Source organism: Tympanuchus pallidicinctus, unplaced genomic scaffold (genome assembly GCF_026119805.1).
Source record: "Tympanuchus pallidicinctus isolate F22 unplaced genomic scaffold, pur_lepc_1.0 scaffold5, whole genome shotgun sequence".
In the NCBI taxonomy this organism is placed as follows: Eukaryota; Metazoa; Chordata; class Aves; order Galliformes; family Phasianidae; genus Tympanuchus; species Tympanuchus pallidicinctus.
The window spans coordinates 45,409,554-45,431,402 of NW_026294769.1; the positions used below are offsets into that span (position 1 = coordinate 45,409,554).

At 44.1% G+C, this 21,849-nt stretch overlaps 1 protein-coding gene across 1 annotated transcript; it reads right to left on the reverse strand.

Annotated features, from left to right (window-relative positions):
- Nucleotides 1–27: 27 nt before the first annotated feature.
- SBSPON (somatomedin B and thrombospondin type 1 domain containing) lies at nucleotides 28–11,765 on the reverse strand. The gene is given in 7 exon segments (XM_052704645.1): nucleotides 28–563; nucleotides 1,269–1,445; nucleotides 2,227–2,314; nucleotides 2,879–3,073; nucleotides 11,111–11,390; nucleotides 11,392–11,532; nucleotides 11,535–11,765. Coding segments are annotated over 7 exon segments (1,230 nt in total). The 3' UTR covers nucleotides 28–445.
- Between the last annotated feature and the right edge of the window lie 10,084 nt (nucleotides 11,766–21,849).

A 21,849-nucleotide genomic window follows, 5' to 3' on the forward strand; every position in this document is an offset into this window, starting at 1 on the left:
GAACAAAGGATCTAAACTGAAGTCTGGTTTTAGCTCTCAAACTTTCATTTTTATTCACCCATTACAACTTAATGATGACAGTAACTATTTCCAGACTTGAGAATGTTTGGCTGGCTCACTACTGAATAGGATCAATGCCTGTACACAGGAGCATAGCCTGTAAAGATCAAAAACCTTAGGAAAAGAAGCTACTACAGTTAGAAATGTTTCCTCTTTAATCACAAGAGAAATGCGAAATTTGCTTACAGCACTCTAATACAATTGTCAGTCTTAGTGTTTACTATTAAGACAAAAAGAATACCCAAAAATGCTTGTTCCAGAGGCTTAACCGCTTTAGAGTTCATTCAGTCTCCACAAAATACAGACAAAGATGTAGGTTTCTTGGCACTTGTGCTAATTTTCTCAATTCTTTTTTCCTGATGCTGTTTAAAGGTCTTTTTAACTCTTACGTAAAAATAAAACTGTGCACAAGGGGACACGAGCACTGCTCCAGTTGCCGAATCTTCTTCCAGGTTCCTTGGCACCGAGAGTTGCCAACTGCTTCCCAGTGTAAGATTTTACCTCTGAAATGTGACAGTAAACGAGGAATAAAAAATTGGTGCATTTACAAGCAACCAAAAAAAGTATACTTGTGTATCATTAACAGAAGACTAGAATTAAGATTTTAATTAGTTCATCTTGGTATTAAAATGCTTTTGTTGTCATGATACCTGCATGATTCCAGAGCAGGCACTGTATTTCTTAGTATACAGGATGATTGGTTGAGTAAATGGTTATGTATGTATTGCATAGCATCTTAATAAATGTACAGTTATATAGACATATGTACAAAAGATATACACTAAATAAAAAATATTGCAAATTGTAAACGTCTTATTTCAATATCAGCATTCTAGAAACTATATTTAGTTTAAAGCTGAAATCTGATTTGGATTATGGTGGGAAGTACATTTTTCTAAGTAAAAGATTTCATACTTTTAAGAAGATCTGCACTACAGAAGTTGTGTTGTCCCTTTACAACAGTAAATAAAGCACTGAGACTTAATTCATGTATTGAAATTATTCACTGATTTCATCTGTGTTTGAAATGCATTAGTTCAAAGCCCTTTCTATGTGAACTGGAAGGGTGTCTCTGAGCTCTGCGTGTGATACAAGCTGTTTCTTTTTTTAAGGCGTAATCAACACAGCTTTTAAAGAGGCCTTGAAAGGTCTAAAATTCTGTACTAGGTTCCAATACAGAGGAGACAGCAAAGGAAGGTTTTCTTTACCCATCTGCATTATGGCCATCTCCGGAACAGCGGTGTGTGTCAGTGTTCATAGCTGGAGGCTGGCAAGCTACACAAACAGTATGTCCTTCTCGGAGGTACTGCATCCATCGAGCATACGGCCGAGTCTCCAAAGCACAGTAATGGGAAAGTGATTCTGTTTTAAATTCTACACAGTATCTGCTCAGAAGGGAGAGAGTTACATTAGCTACAATAGATAAAGCATGAAAATTGAAATGTACTTACATATATTTCATTCAGGTGGAATTTATGAAGTGCAAGTTTGATGGCTGACAGCTAAAAAGTTTGTTTCTGACCCTCACCTAATTAATGGATTCTTAAAAACATTAAGCAAATTGTTTCTCACATTCCATTCCCCTGTCCAGTACTTTATGTATTATCTCACTTTCTGGTTGTGTTCCATATTCTTAAATTACGTTGGAGAATGTATCTCAATAACCTGTATTTTTTTTTTTCATGACTGCTAGAAGAATAAATGGAAAAGAGGCTTCAAGAGTGCATATAAGCTTTATTGTTCTGGGCAAAGCATTATGAGCATTATGGAACCAGTGATAACACTCTGCTAGTATCCAAAAGAGGTCTTCACTGCTTTTCATTTTTTGTTAAAAACAAGGACTTAAGACAGATTGCATTTAGCCCATTTTGTTGGCTCAGAGATCTAGTTTCTTGGGCTTAAAGTTGTGGATATATTCAGTTTTGGTTTAGCCTTATTTGTGGATTTGCTTTGAGAAGCATCTATCCTCAAATTTGCTGTGACCACAATACCTAATTCAGGACAACTAGCAAGTAACAAAAAACATCTAGAAAATGCAAATGACCTGCAGGAGACAAAAACAAGCTGTAGTCTGTTGAATTATGGCAAATTTAATTAAGTTTTTCTCTGTAGACAGATATTGGCTATGAAACAAGATGACCCACATGCATATGATAAATAGATTACCCAGTTTCTTTGTCAGAGGGCCAGGGGGATGATGCTGCTCTCAGTTTTCTTTCTTTACCATATTCAGAGGTAGTTATGAAAGCGGGAACTGGGGAAGAAAACAGGCAGCAAGACACAGTTGAGTCATGTTTCAATTAGTGTAACAGTGGATACATGAATCAGGAACTTGTGGATGGTGATGCTGACAAACTTATTGAAAAAGTGATAAAGGATTGGCAACATTGGACCTCACAGCTAAGTTCTCTCTGTATAATGCACCTAGAAATGGCTGCCATCTAGTCCACAAGGACACAGGATGGGCTGGAATATTACAATGATCTCTGTTTCCTGTTTCGTAATGAACTTATGTTCCAACTTTGCAGAGAGATAACTTGAGAGTTAATGTTGGGCTTAAATCAAGAAACTGAAGAAATGTGTGCAGCTCAGTTGTCTATTAGCAGAAATTAATCAAAAGCAAGCAGCAACTTGACAGCAGAAAATAAGGATGGAGGTGTTCAGGTTGGATGGGGTCCTGGGCAAACATCCAGTGGGTGGTAACCCTGCCCACAGCAGTGGGCTTGGAACCAGATGATGTTTTAGATCCCTTCCAACCTAAGCCACTCTGTGATTAAGTTGCATTTTCAATCAAATAATCCAGATAAAAAGAGAATACCGTGTTCATGTCCACAGTCCTGCCCCTGGTAAGTCAGGTATTCCAAGCAGCCAGCCTTCTCCTCCAGAGCAGGACAAGGTTCCCCAGCATTTGTAGGTTCCTGCTGCACATAGCGCCTACGTATTCGCAGACTGGGTTTACATTGTTCAGCACAGCCACTCCAATGACTCCACTCCCCCACGATGCATGGATGAGCTGAAAAGCAGTAGTAAACACATAGCTAATAGTTAAGACTTCTGTTTGATCCTAATTGCTCTCCAAATCTAAAGTAATAAGACAAAGCCATGTTTGTTTGTTTTTTAACATGCAATTTTGATTTTGTTTATTCTCAAAATATTGCAGTGATGTGTGTATCACATTTGTGTGTTTGTGTATATACGGATGCAGACAATTAAACATAATAAAATATTTAGAAATGTAATCTCGGGTCCTTTCCTTCTGATTTCCAGTTAGAGAACAGTCCACTGAATATGTGAATTTTAGTCCTCGTGGATCACAGACTTTCTACAAATTTGACCCAAATGGGTTCCAAAATGCTATGAGGAAACTGCCATTATTTTGCAAGGGAACTCTGAATCATTAGAAACTACAATTCCCTCACGGTTTTGTATTCTGTGGTATTTTTCCGATGTCTGTTGAAACCGTTAGCTCACTTAGAGATTTTGACACCTTTTTTATTAGAAACCATGCAGGTCTATATATCACCAAATCACAGGGGCTGGAACGGACCTCTGCAGATCACTTTGTCTAAGTCCCTGCTAAAGCAGGTCCCGTGGAGTAGGTTGCAGAGGAAAGTGTGAGCAAACAACCTGCTGTTATATGAGCACTTGGTATAAGAAGCAAGCCTGACATAGAGATTGCCACCAATTTGTATCTATCCAAACCAGAACAGGCAAACACGTGTATCTCTAACTTTCAGAAAGTGTAGACAGTTGATGGAAGACGGATTATTGCAGATAGTAAAAATAGACCATTTTTACCTTTCCAAATATATCAGCTTTAGAAAGGGAAATCACTGAATAATGGACAGTGATGGAAGCCCAGGCTAATTCCCAAATACACTCAGTGACGTCCTGTGAGGTCACCGATGAAGGGGTTGTGACATCAGCACGATGTGACCTCGCTGTATAAATTCAGGTACTGTCAGACTTGTGTCCAGACTCCAGCTGAGCGCATCTGTGAGACTTGGAGCGGTGAAGGAGGCTTTGGTTGGGTTGTGCTCTTGGGCTGCTGGCAGTTCTTGGTGCCCATCCCACAGCATCACCAGTGTTACCCCAGCCCTGCCTGGTTCAGGCAGCCAGGTGCCCACAGGGTGCTCTTGCAGCAGCAGAGGTAAGCGCTGGGAGGACACAGCCCTGAGGTGGCCAGCGGGGAGTAAGGGCCATGGGAATTTGCTGCAGAGGAACAGGGGCCAGAGACAGAGTGACCACGGACTGCTCCCCTCTTCTTCAGTTTGTGATGCCTGCCGCCCACTGCAGCACAAGTGAGGGGGCAGCTTCCTGGCTTCAACTTTCCCCAGCCCACCACACGGCCTGGGGCCACGGAGGTGCCATCGGACTGGACCTGCCCCTTCTATGCGCACAGTCCCACAGATGCAGCCTACATGACCCCTATCTGAAGAAGCTTTGCTACGGCTCTGCGCTCTGGTGGGCAAAGAAGAAGCTGAGATGTGTCATGTGCAGGCACTAGTTAGGGGCCATCCAATATTCGGTGAGGTCAGACAGTGATTACGTGGAATGTCCTGTCCTGCAGCCTGCAACACACTCTATGTCATTGATAAAGATGTTTAAGTGCACCAGTCCTAACACAGAGCCCGGGGGTACACCACACATCAGCTTCCATCTGGACATAGAGCCACTTACCACAGCCCTCTGGCTGCAACCATCCAACCAATTATTTATCCACTGAACAGCCCTCTCTTCAAATCCATCTCTCTCCAATATAGTGACAAGGATGTGGTGTCAGACCATGTCAAAGACCTTGCAGAAATCCAAGCAGATAACATCAGCTGCCCTTCCATTGTCCATGATGCCATCACTTCATCACACAATGCCACCAGTCTGGTCACGCATGTAGCAACAGGATCAGGGGAAATGGCTTTATAGTGGAAGAAAGTAGATTCAGACTAGATATCAGGAAGAAATCTTTACTGTGAGGGTGGTGAGACACTGGTACAGGGTGTCCAGTGAGACTGTGGATGCCCTCTTCCTAGAGGCATTCAAGGTCAGGCTGGATGGGGCTTTGAGCAACCTGGTCTAGTGCGAGGTGTCCCTGCCTACAGCAGGGGCTGGAACTAGATGGTCTTAAAGGACCATTGCAGCCCAAACCATTCTATGATGCTGTGATCTCCTCAGACACAGAGGTGACATTGAAAGGTCTGTAGTCCCCGGGTCTTCTTTTCCTCCTTTCTTAAAAATGGGGGAGATGTTTCCTCTTTTCCAGTCACTGGGGACTTTACCTGACACCCAAGACTTTTCAAATACGACAGAGAATATGCCCAGGTGTTCAGAGACTCCGCACTAGCACCCTACTGACACCATGAAAAATGCAACACCGTGAATTACTGTCCAAGCTTTTGTGAATATCTATAGTGCATTAACAGCCCATCTATCTATAGCTCTCAAGCTGCTCCTCAGCCTCCTGATGGGCCTACTTATTCAGTTTCCATTTCTAAGGTGTAGATAAGGTGTAGATTTCTGCATTTGAGTGAAAACCATCAGGACCTGACATGATGGTGAAAACAAACAGCAGACAAATCTGTTGTCATTAAAAGAAGATATAAAGCACAGTGACTGATATTTTGTATCGTATCTTAAGAACTTTCTTTTTCTCTGCTAAATCACAAATGTATTTGTGAAAGCTGATAATCCACCCTACTGGCCCTCACTTCCCTTAAAGTAACACAATGATGTCATCAAATAATGTAAAGACTGAGCCGTGATTTCATGTTTGTTGCTTTTCACAGCCTTTTCAGCAGAGACAGAAATGTCAGACTAAGCATCTGCTGGTTTTGGTACTGTCTCAAAACTGAGAAACACTCAAGATCTACCATATTTGTTACCCTCTAGTCATTTCCTTATTTTATATTCTGTGGTGTGTCTACCAACAGTGGTGTAATCCTTGTAGCTCTCATTTACGTTAAGCATGATAAACCATCTACACTTCTCCCTTCTCTTGAATTTTCCATTTATATTCTGGCAAAACAGTACCCCTGTCTTAACCTAGCTAGTGTAAACACAGACAATGTGTCAGCTATCTTCCATGTAGATGCAGATATCTTCACTAGAATAAAATGTTTTGCAGTCTGATTGCCAGAAAAGAGGTGATGGGCGCGTTGTTCCTGAGAATGAAGCTCTGAGACAAGCAAATCTTCATTTGTCCATTAACCTCCCAGAACAAAACACAACAATCACGTCACATCTTCATGAGACTGAATTTCCCTTAACTTCACCTCCACGAACACCAAATTTTAAAAACTCTGTGGCTCAACAACTTCATTTTTAGTAGTCAAAGAGAATACTGTAGCTCTTCAAAATGGCTCTGAGCACTGATCCCCCAGGGATTGGATGAATGTAACACTAAAGGTGCTTACTGACAGAACAAGTACAGCTTCTCCAAGGAGAAACTCTATGTCCACATAGCCATGGCAGGCAGAGCAGTAGAAGTAAGAGAAATGGCTCAAGCATTGGTGTCCATCAAGAAGATCCTCTGAGGACAAGCAGTAGTTTCTCTACACGAAGAGCACTTACCCTGTGTCCTCCCAGGACATTTAACCTGAGCATCAGCCCACTGCCAGCAGCTTTTCCTGGGAGCTATGTGGAAAGGTGACCCAGGCTGAGCAGACGTATTCCTCTGGGCCATTTCCCTTCTTGTAAGCGCATCTGTGTGGTACCTGCACACCATGGTCCTGGGTGAGACAGGAAAGGCTGTGTCTCCTGCTTACCTCAGCCGTGAAGTACTGTGTACTGATTCATGCTGCTTCCCTCAGCATCATTAGCTGCTTTTTGTCCTCTGATAAGCTTATATTTTTTTCAATTTAATTATAATTAACGTCATGTAATTGAAACACTATCAGAAATAGTTTTATAAAAACCTGAACATGTCTGTCTTAATATTACAGTTTCTTATTGATTTGGAAATTCCCCAGTTCTTCAGTGTTTTCACTGCACTTTGCAAATAGACTTAAAATTATTTTTTGTGCAGTATGAATCACACTTTACTTTGCTTTCTCAGTCTTTGCCACTTAAAGGCAGGTCTTCAGCATGGTACCTTGGGAATAGCACAAAATATATTTTATAATCAGTGGTTGGGATATCTTACACTGGTTCTGAATTGTTTGGAATCTTGCCTCTCATTAACTACACCTAAATGAAGCTTCTGCCTTTTCCACTAACATGCAATGGGAATATACCACATGTTTTGGATCACATTTTTTCCTAAATTTCCTGATTACAACTTAAATCCCCACAGGAAGCTTTACAGCTTAACCATTAGTTATTTTCTTTTATCAGTGTTGCAGGAAACCGATGGGACCAACACAGTCATTCAGAAAAACACTGCATGCCCTCTGGGATGCTGCCAGTATGAGACACTGGGAAGAAGCAATTAAGCGCAATAACCTCTGGTGTTTGTGACTGGTTTTGTATGACAGAAATCTCTGGGTTTCCTCTCTCACTAATTCTCTAATTTCTCAGAGCACTACAGATATCATAAAGCAGGTAAAACCCCTGACAGAGGCTACCTGGCAGACGTCCACACCACACTATTAGAGTTCCCCCGCACTCCTCTCTCATTTTGCACCAGACCAACCTGCCCACTTTATGGGTGACTCGACAGCCACAGGCAGGCAAGTGGCCAGGGATGCTGCATCTCACCTTTAATGGGCTTGATACTGCTAACTGAAAGAGAACCAAAGAGCATCCCTGGGGACTCAACCACTGGTTGTCCACCCAGATTAATCATTGGCATCCCCTGGCATTTGCTGCTACTTAGTGATAAACACTTTCCCCACCATCCGGGGTATGATTAGTAGAACAATGAAGGAAGCTCGGATGGGAAAAACTGCATCAGACATTGATTCAGCAGGCACTGCGCTCCAGCACCTCTAGAGCCCTCAGGTTGTACCCCAAAGCACATCACAGACACAATGTGTCTTTTTATTTAACTGTACAAGCACTGATGTTGATGCCTCCCACAGCTTAACACCACCAAGAGTGCAGGATATAACCATCATCTACCGTGGCTCCCTTATCTGCTGACTCTGTTCCAAGCTAGCTATTAATGACCTGCAGAAGTAAGAATTTCCATGTAATTTTAATCCACATTAGCACCCTCACATGCAGATAACATCATGGCTGCATCACATTTTCCACACAGAAAACTCCCAAAGAGATTTAGCAGCTGCATAACAAATAAAGGGATGACTTTATGTCTTCCTGGAATTAAACCAAGCTGACAGTGAAATACTGGTCATCTGTAGCAATATATGGCAATTTTATGATCATAAAGATTTAGAACAAGAAGTCTGAATTGCCTCAGTCATGTGAAATAATATGAAAACTGAGTTGCTAGAATGGAATTCAGCCAGAGGGATAATAATCATGTCACTTGCAGTCAATACCCAGAGATCATTAAGGGATAGTATATCAATTTTGTGCCTCAATGGAAAGATGTCAAGTTCTCCAGCACAACAGAGAAATTGGTCCCAGAGCTGACATATAAGGAATGGTGCCATCTCTTGAAATAAAATAAAATAAAATAAAATAAGTAAAATAAAATCAAATAAATTATCAGAGACCCAGATCTACATCTTCATGGTCTCTGTTTATGCTTTCACTGGCCCAGTTTAGTCAACCCAACACTGACAGATGATCACTCACTGAAAGAATGAGGACTAATCTGGAAGAGAAGGATGCAAGGTAAAGTAACATGAAGGATGGGATGTGCTCAGGTACCTACCAAAATGTGCATGCTAATGAAGCATGTGGGGCTTCAAAGATACCCAGAAAAAATTGCTTTGCTGTCCTATGAAATATAACTTGAGTGCTCAGGACTTTTTAATATATGTATATATTAAGGACTGCAAATCATACATTTTTTTTCTGAGTTGCACTCTATTTAATTTCCTCTCATCTCTGGAACAAAAGGGATTACAGTATCTTCACTGAGTCACTGCAAAACATTCATCATAGCATATACGGGTCTGTGGATTTTCTTAAAATAATCATTTCCATACAAGTGACATGGTCGTTCTTTTTTCAAGCTTTCTCATTGGACAGTATTTACAAAAAGTCTTTGTTCACTGCTAGAACTGTAAGGAAATTTTTTTTAAAAGTGTAAGGAAATTTACTTTAAAACTGTTGGACATAGGTTTGGCAGCCCCAGACTCCTGCTGAGCCATTCTATTTACGAAGTACCAGGCATAGAATGACTTCTAGGCATGAGAAAATTCAACCGTAGTGTTGGCAGAACTCCCTGCCTTCCATTGGTTTCTAATGTTTTGGAGTATTGCTTTTGCACAATTCCTTGATCAAATATATTTAATGATGCAGGTATTTTACACTTTCCCCAAATACAGTGTCCTGTAAAGTATTTGCAAACTGATGAAATGTCATTTCTGTTGAAGTCATAAGTAGAGAACAGGATGACAAAAAAATTGTAGCACAAGAACAGCTGGCCACCTTTCTCCACGTTTCTGTTTGAACTTGTTTTATCTCTGCATTCAGAACAGCATTTCAGAGTGAACTAAGCCACAGGCACCCTTGGTTTCCATCAACTGAACTAAGAAAAGCATCATGGTGAATCTTCAAAATCCAACAGGAACAAAAACTACTTTAAACATGTAGTCCATCCTCGTTTACACTGAAGAGTCCCACTTCATTAGAATTTTTGTTCACACCAGACATATTGCTGCTTGCAATAAAAAGTATCTCTCCATTTACCTTCGAAATAACTGTTTCCAGTGATCCATTTTGCAGTTTAGGGATGCACAAGCTATAGGACTGCCTGGCTGGGCTGCCAAAATGCTATCCTCCCATACCACACTCACAAATGTCCTGCTGCCCATGGCTGCACTAATACTGGTGCTTGTGGAGCCAGGCAGCAAGGGATTTACACCAGTCAGAAAAAGACACAGCAACAAACAGCATCAGCTTCCGAAGCTGGCCCACCAGTGGCCTCCACTCTGGTGCAGGCAGACAGACAGGCAGAGACAGACAGACAGACTCTGCGAGGCCCTCTGAAGTCTCACTAAGACTCTGCCTTCCCGCCTAGATCCAAAGTACCCAAAGTCCCCATGGGGCATGGATCACAGTGCGAGGCCACCACCACTGGGCTCAAGACAAAAAATACCACATTGCTAATAACAAGGTACCTGATCAGAATTGCGGAAGGAAAACTGTCCGACCAGAACCTTTCGCACACATCTCCTTCAGAGCTCTGGTGTCAGCTCTTCTGCTCAGGCAGCCGTGCCCGCTCCTCATGCCAGGCAGCCACAGGCCGGCTCAGGTCCCGCAGCGCAGCCGCCATGGCGCCGAGCCCGCTGATACGCCCCAACTGGCAGCACCGCGCTGCCCAGGCGATGGCCTGACGGATGCAGGCTGGCACACCTCCAGCCAGCTCGGAAGGGCCGCCGTGCTGCATGAGGCCTCGTTCTGTGCCAGAACATGAGGGCAGCGTCCTGCTTGGCGGCGGAGCAGAAGCAGACCATCTCCGCTCGTGGGCAGCACTGCCCAGGCAGCCCAGCCTGCCCTCGCCAGCTCCTGCCCCCACAAACGGGGCCTCTCTCTGGGGTTCCCCAAGATGTTTGCTGTTTGTTTGGCTGCACGTGAGGAATCAGCTCAGCAACCCGGCAGTCCTGTGCCCCCACTCTAATGGCTGTGCACTGGGGATGAGCGTGAGCAAGAAGCGCTGCGTTTCGGAGGGAAAAACAACGTCTGACAGCAGAGCTCAGGCAGAGCTGACCCACAAACCTGACCAGTACGCAGCGTGGGCAGCCCTGCAACAAGTCTTCAGTGGCTCCTCATCGAGCACCTGCTTGCTCCTGGCCGTGCCCTCGCCCCTGGGCTGCTGACAGCAGGAACCGACGTGTCCCTTACGGCCCGAAGAGGCTGCCTCACACCCAGGAGAGCTCCCAGCCAGCGGAGCCTCAGCGGCAACGAGCAGCCCACTCACGGCCACTCTCGGGGTGATCCCACCCGGGGCACGGGTTCGGGGCCGGCCCGCGGCACTTACCCGGGCACGCTTGGCTGTGGTCGTGGCAGCAGTCCCGGGTGCGCCGGCATCCTCCGTCGCAGTAGCAGCTCCCGTAGCCCCCGTCCTCCCGCCAGCCGCTGCTGACACACGCGGCGTCCCGGCCCTGGCAGCACCGCTCCGAGCAGCTCCCGTCGGCCCCGGCCCATAGCCGCCACAGCAGCCCCAGGCACAGCGCTCCGCTCAGCGCCGCGCCGCCCATAGCCCCGACGGCCTCCACCGAGACCCGGCGGCGCGGGGCGGGCTGGGCAGGCGGGCGGGCGGGCGGCGGGGCGGGGGGGTGGCGGCCGGGGAGGCTCTGCCCGGCCCTTCCCTGCCCGGCTCTCCCTGCCCCGGCAGCCGCGGGCTCTGTTCAAAGTGGAGGCATGTGAGAGGTGTGGGGCTGGAGCGCGTGTTGCTGGAGGTAACCCTCCAGCGCGATCGTGACCTGCACAGCGATGTGCCGCACTGAGTCGTCCTGAATAGCCATGACCCTGCATGCAGTAATCATCGTCACAGAATCATAGAATGGCTTGAAAGGGACCTTAAAGTCCACCGCCCGGTTCCAACCCCCTGCCATGGGCTGGTTGCCATCCACCGGCTCAGGTTGCCCGGGACCCCATTCACCTGGCCCTAAACGCCTCCAGGGATAGGGCATTTACACCTCCTCAAGGCAGTCTGTGCTAGGGCCTCATCAATCCCTGAGTGAGGAGTTTCTTCTAAAGCCACTTTCTTTCACTGTAAAGCCATTATTCCTTAGGCTATCACTACACTTGCTGATAAAAGAGTCCTTCCCCATCTTTCCTGTGGACTCCTTTGAAGTACTGAAAAGCCCCAAGGAGGTCTCCCTAGAGCTTTCTCTCCAGGCTGAACAAGCCCAGCACCCACAGACTATATTCATAGGAAAGGTGCTGAAGCCCTCTGATCATCCTCAAGACCCTCCTACAAACCCACTCCAACAGCTCCACATCTTTCTCATGCCAGGGGCCACAGGTCTGGAGACAGTACTTCAGATGGGGCCTCACAGGGGCAGAGTAAAGGGGAATAATCACCTCCCTTACCCTGCTGGCTACCCCTCTTTTGATGCAGCTCAGGATACTGCTGGCCTTCCAGGCTGCAAGTACACTCTGCTGGCTCACGTCAAGCTTTTCATCTATCAGGATCCCCAAGTCCTTCTCTATCTCTAGGCTCCTCTCTATCCCCTCCTCACCCAGACTGGATACATGTTTGAGATCACCCAGACCTGGGTGCAGCACCTTACACTTCACCTTGCTGAACTGCATGTTGTTCCCTGTGGGTGGTATCCCTTCCCTCCAGCATGTCAGTATCACAGAACTGTGGAATAGCTGAAGTTGGAAGGGATCTCTAGAGGTCAGATGATCAAGCCCATTGCTCAAACAGTGTCACTTAGAGTAGGTTGCCCAGAAAATTATGTCATGTTCACCTTTCTCTTGGAAAGAGTCCAGCGGAGGGCCACGAAGATGGTGAAGGGCCTGGAGCATCTCTCCTATGAGGAAAGGCTGAGTGATCTGGGTCTGTTCAGCCTTGAGAAAAGGAGACTGAGAGGGGACCTGATCCAAGTCTATAAATATCTAAGGTGTGGGGGGCAGAATGGCGAGGCCAGACTGTTTTCAGTGGTGAGTGGAGACAGGACAAGGGGAAACGGCTGGAAACTGCAGCATAGGAAGTTCTGCACAAATATGCGCAAGAACTTCTTTACAGTGAGGTGACGGAGCACTGGAACAGGCTGCCCAGGGAGGTGGTGGAGTCTCCTTCTCTGGAGATGTTCAAGACCTGCCTGGATGCCTACCTGTATGACCTGCTATAGGGAACCTGCTTTGGCAGGGGGGTTGGACTCGATGATCTCTGGAGGTCCCTTCCAACCCCTACGATTCTGTGATTCTGTGATGTCCCTCAGATCCACATGTGGGTGATGACACCCACACTGCGCACAGCAGTGACCCTCATAACAATGTCCCTCATAGCTGTGTTCTATACACTGCACACACAGTGATGACCTTTGCAGTGGTGTCCCCAGCTGGACTGATAAATGCTGCAATGTCCCACACAGCTGTAGCCCACTTTGTCCCACTCACATAGAATCATAGAATCACAAGGTTGGAAATGACCTACAAGATCATCTTAGTCCAACCTTCTCCTCATCACCATTGCCAACACTAGCACATATCCCACCATGTCCCATACAGCAGTGACACGGACCACAGGGACCTACAGTAGCAACCCACAGTGCTCTCCACAGCAGTGTGCTGCACAACGTCTTTCACAGCAATGTCCCACATTGTACTTACTCCCACAGCTACGTCCCTCACAGCAGTGCCTACACCCTGATGACTCACAGCAGCATCCCACATAGTGATGTCCCACACAGTGACATCCCACACAGCTATGTCCCACACAGCAGTATTCTGCACAGTAGTGACTCATGCAGTCGTGACCTGCACAGCTGCCCCTGAGCATCCTGTCCACTTCCACACAGCCAGGATGACCTGAGGGCACCGGACATGCTTTATTGGTACAGGCACTTCTCATTTCAGGGCACATCCCACACAGCCAGGAGCATTTGATTCTGATATGTTTTCCTTTTTCAGACACCAGAACAAAGCAAGCTGTATTTGCAGGTGCACAAGGAAAGGGAGATAGATCCCAAATAACTTCCTGAAACATGAAGATTTGGGTTCTGGTTTTCAGTTATCTCCAGCCCTGAGAGGTCTCTAGGATTAATGGGACCTGATCTTTTTAGCCAAAAATCAAATCCCAAAAGCAAGTGGAGATGTGAGTGTGAAATTATGTTAGCTTTGCACACTTCCATTTGCAGGTATTTAGCTACTAAGGCTAGAGACATCTGGTCTCCCAAAGCTGCACAGAGGCAGGAGGTAACAGTCTGTTATATTATCTGCTACATGTGGGTACTTGGACCCCCCGAGACAGCTCAGGCCAGCCAGAGTTTAATTTCTTCTAGCAGTCACAACACCAATGTTAAAGTGTTATTTAAAGCCCAGAGGGCTGGGTCTGTGCTGCTCTCCAGTGTGCCACTAATGAAGTCACTGGACTTCTGCCAGCCTAAAAGTTGACCCTATGAACAGAGTTAAGTTGGGGGAGTTCCTGTGGTGGGTGAGAGGAGAACAAGATGTGCAGCCTGCCGTCCTTAAAGGCGGTGTATGAGCAGGAAGGCCTCACTGTGTTTTCTTTTCTGTTATGGGATTCCTGTGGTTCACCTAAAAGGCAAATATTAGCAAATTTATGTAGAAACTGCCTCTATAAGCAGATTAATTGTGTGCAGAAGACTTACACTAAAGAGATAATTCAGTAAAATTTGGATGAGTTGGGAACAGAGTAAAGAGCAACTTTATCTTAGAGGATATGTTTATAGAAGAAAAAAAAATCCACCAAAATTCTGCTTGTGCAATGGTCTATTGCAAGAAGAAAGGAATGAAACTGTTAAAATTTCTACTAGGTGCAGTAAAGCATTGCACCTAGAAAGAGGAATCTTAATTATGGCAGAGAAAAATACTCACTTTACTGTAGCAAATACCTTGCTTTTTCCCTGTCCCAGTTCCCTGCTATTAGGGGCAGTGCTGGGCAGCTTCTGAGTGAAAACAACAATGTGTTCTGGGGCACTGAAGCAGTACTGAAACCCCTACTTGTAATTCCAGCAAAACAGGCAGAGATTTCTTTCTCTTGACATGAGGGGGTCCACAGAAAGGAGGTGTTCCTCATACCCTGCCACTGGTTATCTTTTTGCCATGGAGACATCTTTAATTATAAGGAAAAGCAGTTTTGGAAAGGCAGACATAAACAGGATGTGTAGGCAAGCCTAGGGAATGAGCAGAGCCTTTGCTCTGTCCTCATTGTAAGCCATGGAGGAGCGCTGTTCTGCACATGCTCTTGGTGCCAAAATAATTTGCCTTGCTCCCAGAGGTGAGGAGGAATCTCAGAATTGAGCTGTAGCTCTCTCAAAACAAGACGTTGCTGCTAGCTATGCTGCTACCCTCTCAAGCTCAAGTTGCCAGCCATTTTTGTATTTTTTTATAATTTCTGTCCTATTTTAGTTTTTGCTCTTCAAAAGGGAAGTTCCAAAACTACGACATAACTGCAGAACTATGTGGTAAGAGGGCAGAAAAAAACAAGACTGTGAAACAGCTTTTCAAGTAGTTTCTCTAATATGTAAATGGTTCCAATGAACCTCATTCCATTGTTTTTGTACTTCCAAGCAAATTGTTCCCACTGCCTTACATGGAGTTCTCCTTAGTTTTTAATACCACAGGGACAAAACTGAGCCAAATGAGTCCCAACAGTAAATTAGGAAGAGAACTAGTCTCAATTATTTACCATACTTACCAACTCTCCTCTTTACCATGGTACTTGTACTCTGAAAGAAGAAATGTGAAGCAGAGCCACACTCTGTTTATTCCCATTGAGCACCTCTACCTGTAACATCAGAGAGAAGACTGACAGCACCTGCATCTGGGAAAGGCTTGAGTCTGAGAACAGAATTATGTTTGATAATAAAATAACTTTCTTTTATTTTTCAGGTTTAGCTTACCGCCACCGTGCCTTTGAAGGCCCGATATAGGGACTATTCAGTGTAACTTCAAAGTCCTTTTCAGATATATTATCTGTCAGCCCATAGCATTCCTCATGCCCACACCTCCTCACGAGCAAACTCTCTGGAAAGTCCTGACTTGCACAAATGGAGCTCATTTTTGTTTGCTGCTAAGAGGTTAATCTGAAGGCAACTAAATGTGAAGACTTCAAAGATCTTGCAGGGCATTTCTTTTTCTTTTAGACTTGTGTTTGCACACAGTTCTTTCTTTATTTTATAGAAATGCCCTTCTGAAAGCAACCTGCTTCGATTTTAAATCGGGACTACGCAATGAATGATGTGACCACAAAGGCTGTGGGCTGTCTCTGTTCTGCAGAGATATGGTGCTTGGGAACACCAGTCAGCCACATACTGGCTTTAGAGGCCTTTGTTCCCATTGTTCTGGAAAAGCAGACTTTCTCCTGATAAGAATTAATCCCCACTCAGGTGAATAGCCAAAGCATGGTATTGCTGACATTGCTTAAAGCAACAGCACCATTTCATAGGTAAGAAAAATGAGGAGCAATTTGTCTTTGCTAACATCTAGTCACTGTAGGAACACTGCAGGTGACATAAAAGAAAGCTTTTATGGTTTCATAGTCCATACTGTTAGATATTCAGTGACTAGCTTGAGCTGTTGTACACTGAACTGCTGTAAGAGTGCAGGCTAAGTACCTGGGGAAAAGTCATCTGCTGTAGAAACAGCCTTTACCTTGCATCCGCTTTGCCCTGGAAGCCCTGACAGATGAAGTCCTGCCACGGGAGCCACATTTACATGCTACATCTCAATTACAACCATTGATTTTGGCTGGGGCTGGTAATGATGCATGAAATTGCTTGAGTTCTGGACATTAGTGGGAACAGAGCAGAGCTATCTGTCACGATAATTTTAGCTGCTTTCTAAAGGCCTTCACCCTCCTTGAAAGTTACTGAAGAAACTTCGAAGTATTGGGATCAACACAGGAGTACTGCTGAGCAGAAAAATGTCAGGCAAATCTGTACGCTCAGCCTGAGCGGGGTTGAAAATTATTCCTGCTGCAGCTTCTTTGGGAGTTTACCTTTCTCAGGTTCAGGTGAGCTGAAGTGTGTGAGCCAGCACAACGATAGGAAGGCAGCCCAGGTCAGCAAGGTGATGGGAAGCAGGACTGCTGCAGGGCTGCGTCCACCAGCAGCCATTTGCAGTTATACTGGCTTGACCCTCTTGTGGGACTTATCCCTTAGTCTGCCAGGCCAACTGTATCTTTTGTCTGAATAAAGAGAATGTGGATTAAGAAGTAATAGTTGCTCAGCTGTAAGTATACTTCTGTACATTAGTTCTTATTTTTTAATCCTAAATGCAGTTATAATATAGAAATGCCACCATGAGGCCATTCCAGTTCTGGTTTTTTGTTTGTCTCTTTTTTTTTTGTTTTGTTTTGTTTTGTTTGTTTTAGTGATGTTGAGAACAGTATTATTCCCCAGGGATTGCTTTTAGGAGACCACAGTAAGTACCTGGATTTGTTTGACAGAATATTTGTAGCAGAAGCAGTGATGCATAAAGTGATGACTTTGCTAACTCCAGGTCCTAGAGAGTAAGCTTGTCCTGATTCTTCAGGCCAAATAGAGTTTTCAAAAACTTTGCTCAGGTGTGAAGGCATCTACTCATGATGCGTGATGAGCAAAGTCACTTGATTCCTATTTGTTATCTCCAGAGTTTTTCAGGTGGTTTTCTTTTTCAAGTGCAGTTCAGTCAGAGTAAGATAAAGTGAGTATTTAACACACTCTTCAAAACAGAACTACTTATAAAAATTAGCATCCCAAGATATTATTTCAGATACTCTCCTATTTCTTCTGCTATTGAGTTGTTTTGTAGCTACAGGCGTCACCTTTTCTGTAGCTGTGACAAAATCAATTACTTCTCATCTTGATGGAAATATCGTTGTTACTGTTTTAAGACAGGAGCCGAGAGATACAGCCACTATCCTGCAAAGCACTTGAACACAGGCATAACCTGATTACACCCCACTGGTAGGACTGTTTGCTCCTTTCAGGTTATGTGATTTACTGAACCAGGGCCTCCTGCTTTGCCTGAGGGCTCCCAATGACACAATTTCCCACATCCCAGCCTCTACTCCCCTGACATGCGCGCTGCTCTGTCACTCATGGCAAATGGGAGCCCTGATGTTGGCCCTTTTGCCTGTTTTTTCCATCAGGTTAGAAATCTGAAGAGATGCATAGCTTATCCTCAAATTAATCATTTAAAATCATGCAAAATTCCTCAATAAGTCCAGATCACCTTTGCATTGCTTGCTGGTTTAAACTCTAACCATTGTTAGCATAGTCCCAAACTGAATCTGTTTATTCCTTTCTCCATTTTCACTTCTGGTAGCAAAGATCTAGAGTCTTGGAACTAGTGAACAATTTTGACATTCGTGCATTTCTCAGAGAGAAATGCTGCTACCTCTCCTGCAGTTGATGGGCATGCTGTGTTCACAGTGATAAACACCCTTTCCTGACAACGAGGAAAGCAGGAATAGCAGTGAGTGCATGAAATTAGGGCACTGAACAGTTGAAAAAGAGAGTAATTTTTTCTGATCATAATCCCACTTCTAGAAACCTCTGCCAATCTTTCCACTGGTCTAATGAAAAGGTGGATTTTGCTGACTTGAATAATTTGTAAGTAAATGATGATTCTGTTGTCCAGGAGCTGGCAGGGGAAGCTGTTTATATAATTCTGGGCTTGCTAATAACCCTCTTCATAGCTAGAAATGGTGCCAGGGAAGCTGCTGGCTATGTAAAAATGCTTTCACATTTCCTTGTCTTTATTGTTTTCTGTCACAGCTTGTTTATCTTTTTTAATTAGTACTTGAGCTATTTTTAGTGTCTGTAGACAAAAATGTATTGTTCAGGCTAAAATGAGGCCAGGTACCATGAAAATGTATTCAGGAAAAACATTTGGAGCCAGGATTATTCTTTGGCTGTGCACAGCGAATGTTTGCATGCTTAGCCCAATTAGTTACAGCTTTGTCACTTCACCTATGTCAGGGGAATTTTGTCAGTGTAGAAGGGCCAATTTTGGCTCTCAGGCTGAAGAGAAGTATTCTGAACTACACACACCTAGCCTGTGCAGAGTCTAGAGTATTCTGAATGATTTCATCTATCCAAATATCACACATATCTTGCTGCTGAAGAATAATGAACAAAGGTTTTGAGTCAGATGATGGAATCACTAAAGTTGGATTTTTGATGAGACAACTCTCTGTAACTCATCTAACTAACCCTCTAGAAATCTCTGATTTGTAGGCAGATCATACTCTGCCTCTCACTCATGTGTTTAGACAAATGTGCTTGTACCTTGCAAGGAACAGCTCAGGGAGATTTTGTGAGCCTTAATGCAGGCTGAAAGAAATTGAAAAGGCTTTTCTTGTTACAAAGTCTGGGCTGAAAGGTCGGATGTCAGGCTTCCACATCAATTTCCTGTAGGTCTTCTAATCAAGCTCAAAGGCTTCATCTTTTTCATCAAGACTGATGGTTGCCCAAAACCCAGTCCCAAAATATGCTGCTGCTCTAGTCAGTCTTTAAACTCTTCTAATGTGATGAAGGCTCTGCTACAAGATGAAAGCTTACATGTGTGGATGTTTTATCAGTAATGGAGCTCATGAGAGGAATCCACCAGAAATGAAGGGCTCTCCCAAAGAACCAGCTGCCTTTTATACTCCAGTCACTGCCTCCTCATTCTTTGATCCTGCTTAAATAAAAAACCAGTATTTACCAAATAAAAATAAAAATATACATGCTTCTCTTCCAGTATACATGCTTCTCCTGCTACAAAAACAAACAAACAAACAAACAAACAAAAAACATATTATTCCTGCTGTTAAACACAGCCATGGAAGTTCATCCAACATTGTGGTGACAAGTACAGCAGAAGCAACTGTTCAGAAAAGTAAGACATGTCAAGCTTAGGATCAGTTCTAGCTGATGTTTCCTGATGCTCTTTTCAATAAAAGAACCCAAGTGTATCAGACAGAGGAATTAAAAAAGATTATTTCCAGTCATTTGCTGTCTGTTCAATGCAGGCATTCAACATTTCACAACATAATTCCTATGCAGAAATAGATGATTTATGGTAGCTGTACTTTAAAGTTGCTGACGTTTTCAACCGCATTCAAGTTATGGATTCCTAAAGTATTCCCATAAATGCATAGATCTTCATAGAAATCTTACCATATCTAGCAAAGTTTACTTTTCTTAATCATCTTAGAAATAGTGCATAGAATAGCCACAGAAGTCACAAGGTGATAACTACTTAAGCAGAGAAACCCTTTCATGCAGAAATGAAGCACCAGTTTAGAGGTGGGAAACAATGGAGAATCACCAGATTCCATGGTAATCCAAACAGCCACGTTTCTAGACACGTAGCTTGAGCCAGTCACCCCTGAATCCTTCCTATAACATAACTACCAAACCTGTTGCAGTGCTTCAGCTGGGATTAAGCTGGTGAGCAAAGAGAAGAGGAGCTGTGCAGATCAGCCCTGGTGTTTGGCTTTGTTGGAGGTTCAGACTTTAACCCCACTGCCCTGTCTGGCCTTTCATATACTACAGGATCCGAGTATAGTTTTCCACCTTCAAGTGCCAGAGGCAGAACTTGTAGATCCACAAGGGATATGTAGGTGCTTCTGTAGGCAAGGGAAGCTCAGAAGTATTGGGTTAGTCCAGTCCTTGCCATTTTTTTCTTGTGTTCTTGATAGCAATATCCTTAGACTAAGCTACCAGAGAACCACAAGCATTCAGGCTGCCTAAGGGCCCTGTGCACTCCTTATCCTTGGTTTGTGGCTCATGGGTAGAGGTAGTCAGCTGAACTCAGGGAACAATTAAGCAGAGACCCTGAGCGATCAGCTGCCTGGCAGGCTACCTTGTTCCTCTGCTCTGAATTCTCTCATTATGGAGTTAAGTGGCCCCCTCAAAGACAAGAGGAGAGCACATGAGGGACCTGAGACAGAATTTGTGTTTTCTTTGCACTCACTCACCGTCAGTGCAATTACATGCTTCCTTTTCAGAGTTACCAGTGAAAGGTACTTCCTCGCTTGAAGGATTAACTGAAAGTGCAGGCAGGAGTGGTGATCACAGAATCCAACAGGTTCCCCTGCTGCAAATGTAAATATTTTTGAGTTGTTTTGCAGTTCAATGTACACAACCTGGGTATTGTTTAAAAATAAATAATGTGATCTTCAAATAAGAGGTCAGTGTCCAGCCTCAGCTGACCTCAGTCCGTGACTTCCATGGAAATAGGCTATTTTAGTATATGTCACTCAGTGTTTTGACTAGTTCACATACTAAGAAATTTTCTGGATGCATTATGCTTCATCAAATGTCCTTAAGTAAATTTGGGATTCTTCCTGGTGTTCTTCCCGATGTGCAAGAAGTGTATCTCAAGTCTCTTTTTAGAACAAATTTTCAAATATTATTAGAGTTGGAAATACCTTCCTCCAGCTTCTGCGCCTACTTGTGTCACATTGGTCCCATCAAAACCAAACTTCAATTTTTAAACAAAGCCTTGGCTCAGCCTGCCTATAAATGTAAGCTATCCATTGATCTTAATCAAATAATCATACGCTTCAAATTTAAGTGTGTGCTTATGTTTTCTGATGAGTTAAGACTGACTTGCTGCTCTTTCCATTTTTGTCTGAACCTACTGATAAAAGGTGAGATTGAAATAAGGTAAGGATCGCACAAGTGCTGAATTTCTGTTGAAACCACACAGTTTAGAAATAACAAACTTCAGACCAATTAAATCTAACTTGTTGATAGGTAAAATATTGGGAAAAAAAATAAACGAAGACAGGCTACACTTTAAAAATGTGATAGAATCAAAGCAAAGGTTTGAAAAAACTAAACCTTTTTATGGCCCTTAAGAATTACTTTGCAGTTTGTTGTCACTGCATGGCTGGAAGAAGAAAGAGACAGTGTCCACGCAGGCAATAACATGGCAAGGATGCACACACATCCTTCTGGAGAGGATAGATGGCAAAGGCAGATCAGCCCTGTACTAGGCAGGTGGCAGCTCAGCTTTCCTGCTGCTGTGGAGCAGAATAGATATCTCATCAGCCAGTGCCAACACGAATGCAAGGTTTTCCCACCCAGGAAATCCACTTCACAG